Genomic DNA, 2,565 nt, shown 5'->3' with positions numbered 1-2,565 from the left:
ATTTTGCTCTGCAACAATAAAACGTACAATAATAGTGCTCTACGAGGTATTTTGAGTGTACAAACAATGTTAAAACATATATTTTAACTATCACTAAAAAGCACTACAAGTACGTCTGACATAATGTAAAATAAACAACACAGAACAAAGCTGCATTTGTTTACATGCAAGACTAGCGACGTTAGCGGTTAGCTCGGACAAGTATGCTAGTACGCTCGGGCTGCTCGGGTATGGTTTGGATGCGCCGACCTCTCGACTCAAAACTACGACTTCAGGGGGCGTTCCAGTTGAAAAATAGAACTGGGAGGCTGAAGCTACGACCTCCGAGGACAACTGGAACGCAGCATAACCCAGTTGTGAAGTCCGTTTAGGTAAACATGTAAAATCCCAGATTATTTGCTGGTTCACACCGTGTAATCATTTTTTACCTTCCTATCTTTAGACACRTTTAACATCTCTGAGGTGTTTTACGTGTTTCTCTTTCTGTTAAATTGTTATGTTGCCTTGTTTGGTCAGAACAGATTAGGAGGCAGTTATTGAAGCAGTTGTAGTTTTCCTGTGCTCAGCGTGTGGGGGTCCTGTGCTCTGACTGCAGTCTGTGGTAAACCTGGGCTCACAGCTGCTGTTTGACAGTAATTACAGCTGTTGGTCTGAGCTGGATCTGCTTGGATTGACTCCACCCTAAATGTGGCAGCCTTCTGTGTTGTCAGGGGGTGTGAAGCTGGGCCTCGGAGACTTCATCTTCTACAGCATGCTGGTGGGCAAGGCCTCGGCCACAGTGGGAGGGGACTGGAACACCACGCTGGCCTGCTTCGTGGCCATCCTCATCGTGAGTTAAAGGCTGCTGCAGAAACACGGTTCCTCTGGAGTATAATCCCTGAAAGTGTTTTTATTTGGTGTCTTTGCAGGGCTTATGTCTCACCCTCCTCCTCCTCGCCATCTTCAAAAAGGCTCTGCCCGCTCTGCCCATCTCCATTTTCTTTGGCCTGGTCTTTTACTTCGCCACAGGTTATTTGGTCCGGCCCTTTATGGACGAGCTGGCGCTGCACCAGTTCTACATTTAGCAGGACCTTCCCTGACTAACAACATGAAAACATTCAGATGTAAAGGTCCTGTGGTGGTCCCTGCTGGCCCCACATCCACACCTCCCCTCTGCCGGGACACGAGCTGCTTTGTTTCTGGCACAAAGAGAACAGCTGTTCTGAAACATTTTTATTTGACTTTGAAACTAAGAAGTGACATTTGTCACTCAGAGGAACGTTTGTTGGACTGCAGCGGACTCAGACACAATCCAGACTGAGTGACAACGATTCAACACAAATGTTGTAACAGGTTGTGTGTTGTTTGCTTCATCATCATCCTGCTTCACATCCACACACGTTCTAACCAGCTGAGGCTTTATGTTAGGGTTGGCACATATTTCAACCATCTGTCAGCTTTTTTTTAAAGAACAGCTTCAACTTTAGTTTAWACATTCTGTTTGAAAATATTTGATTTGTAAATAAATGTACAATTCAAACTGAACCCTTAAAATGTAAAACAGTTTGTGTTCACTTTGTTTTTTTCACTCTGCTGCTCTGCTGACAGGCCTTCAAAAACCTGCAGGATTTGTTCAAATTGACAACAAATTCTGTAAAATAAATAATTTATCTGTGTCAAAATGTGAGCCRTCATATCAAAATGAGGATTAAGTCAAATTCAGTTAAAATGACCTAATTACATTTTCAGATTCTTGTCTTTAAAAGCTACATTTTGATACCTGGATCATTCTGATATCATAATTAAATCCATATATATGACTTAATTTNCTTTCCCAGTCTTTTGTTGCTCCTGTCACAGCTTTAATGGAACATGTTGCAGGCATCACATTCAAAATGAGTGAATATTAAAAAAAAAACAAATAATAATAAAATTTATACATTTGAACAGTAACTATCTTGCCTTTGTAGTGAATTCAATTGATTATAAGCTAAAAAGGATTTGCAAATCATCGTATTCTGTTTTTGTTTAAGTTTTACACAACATACAGCTTCAGTGGAATTTGGGTTTTACAAACTAAAGTACAAAATCTTTTGACATTAAAGCAGTGAATGACCGATCTCCAGCATCGTATTTAAAGCARCTACTTGTCCCTTCTAGCACAACTTGAATACTTTGTTCTAGTACTGGGCGGTATGACCAAAATTTTATATCACRGTATTTTCAACATTTACACCAGTTTCACAGTATRTCACGGTATTTTTCYTTTCATCACAGGTCAGCTGATAATAAAATGTACAAACACTGCTTATTAACTTTTCTCTTTTACTGTACCTCTGTCTGTGTCTCTGTTTCCCTCCTCTAAACGTCTTTTCTTCTCCKCCTGGTTGGAGACAGTAGTCACGCATTTTGGTCCRGTCGTGAAGGAGGAGGGTTAAGAAAAGATTATTATCGGTTCTATKGTTTYATGTTATTTAATAAAGATTAACAGCACAAATCACCTTGCACACCWGTCAACTGAACTCCGCTACAAAACTACTTCCCTCAGGCTTTTCACAATAAAAGCACGTTAAAGTCTYCCTGCGT

The 2,565-nt window shown here is 40.6% G+C and overlaps 1 protein-coding gene across 4 annotated transcripts in view; it reads left to right on the top strand.

The window, feature by feature from the left end:
* The window catches only part of psen1 (presenilin 1), a 23,193-nt gene extending 21,648 nt beyond the window's left edge, over nt 1-1,545 (top strand). For all 4 annotated transcript variants that reach the window (XM_014028709.1, XM_014028711.1, XM_014028708.1 and 1 more), the window contains exons 10-11: nt 711-829; nt 909-1,545. In XM_014028709.1, the coding sequence (XP_013884163.1) occupies nt 711-829; nt 909-1,064 (275 nt within the window). In that variant the 3' untranslated portion in view covers nt 1,065-1,545. The remainder of the gene's footprint in view (nt 1-710; nt 830-908) is intronic.
* Nucleotides 1,546-2,565: the final 1,020 nt, after the last annotated feature.

Source organism: Austrofundulus limnaeus, unplaced genomic scaffold (assembly GCF_001266775.1).
Source record: "Austrofundulus limnaeus strain Quisiro unplaced genomic scaffold, Austrofundulus_limnaeus-1.0 Scaffold800, whole genome shotgun sequence".
NCBI classification, from domain to species: Eukaryota; Metazoa; Chordata; class Actinopteri; order Cyprinodontiformes; family Rivulidae; genus Austrofundulus; species Austrofundulus limnaeus.
Note: the sequence above shows the minus strand (reverse complement) of the source record. Positions and strands in the feature narration are given on the sequence as shown.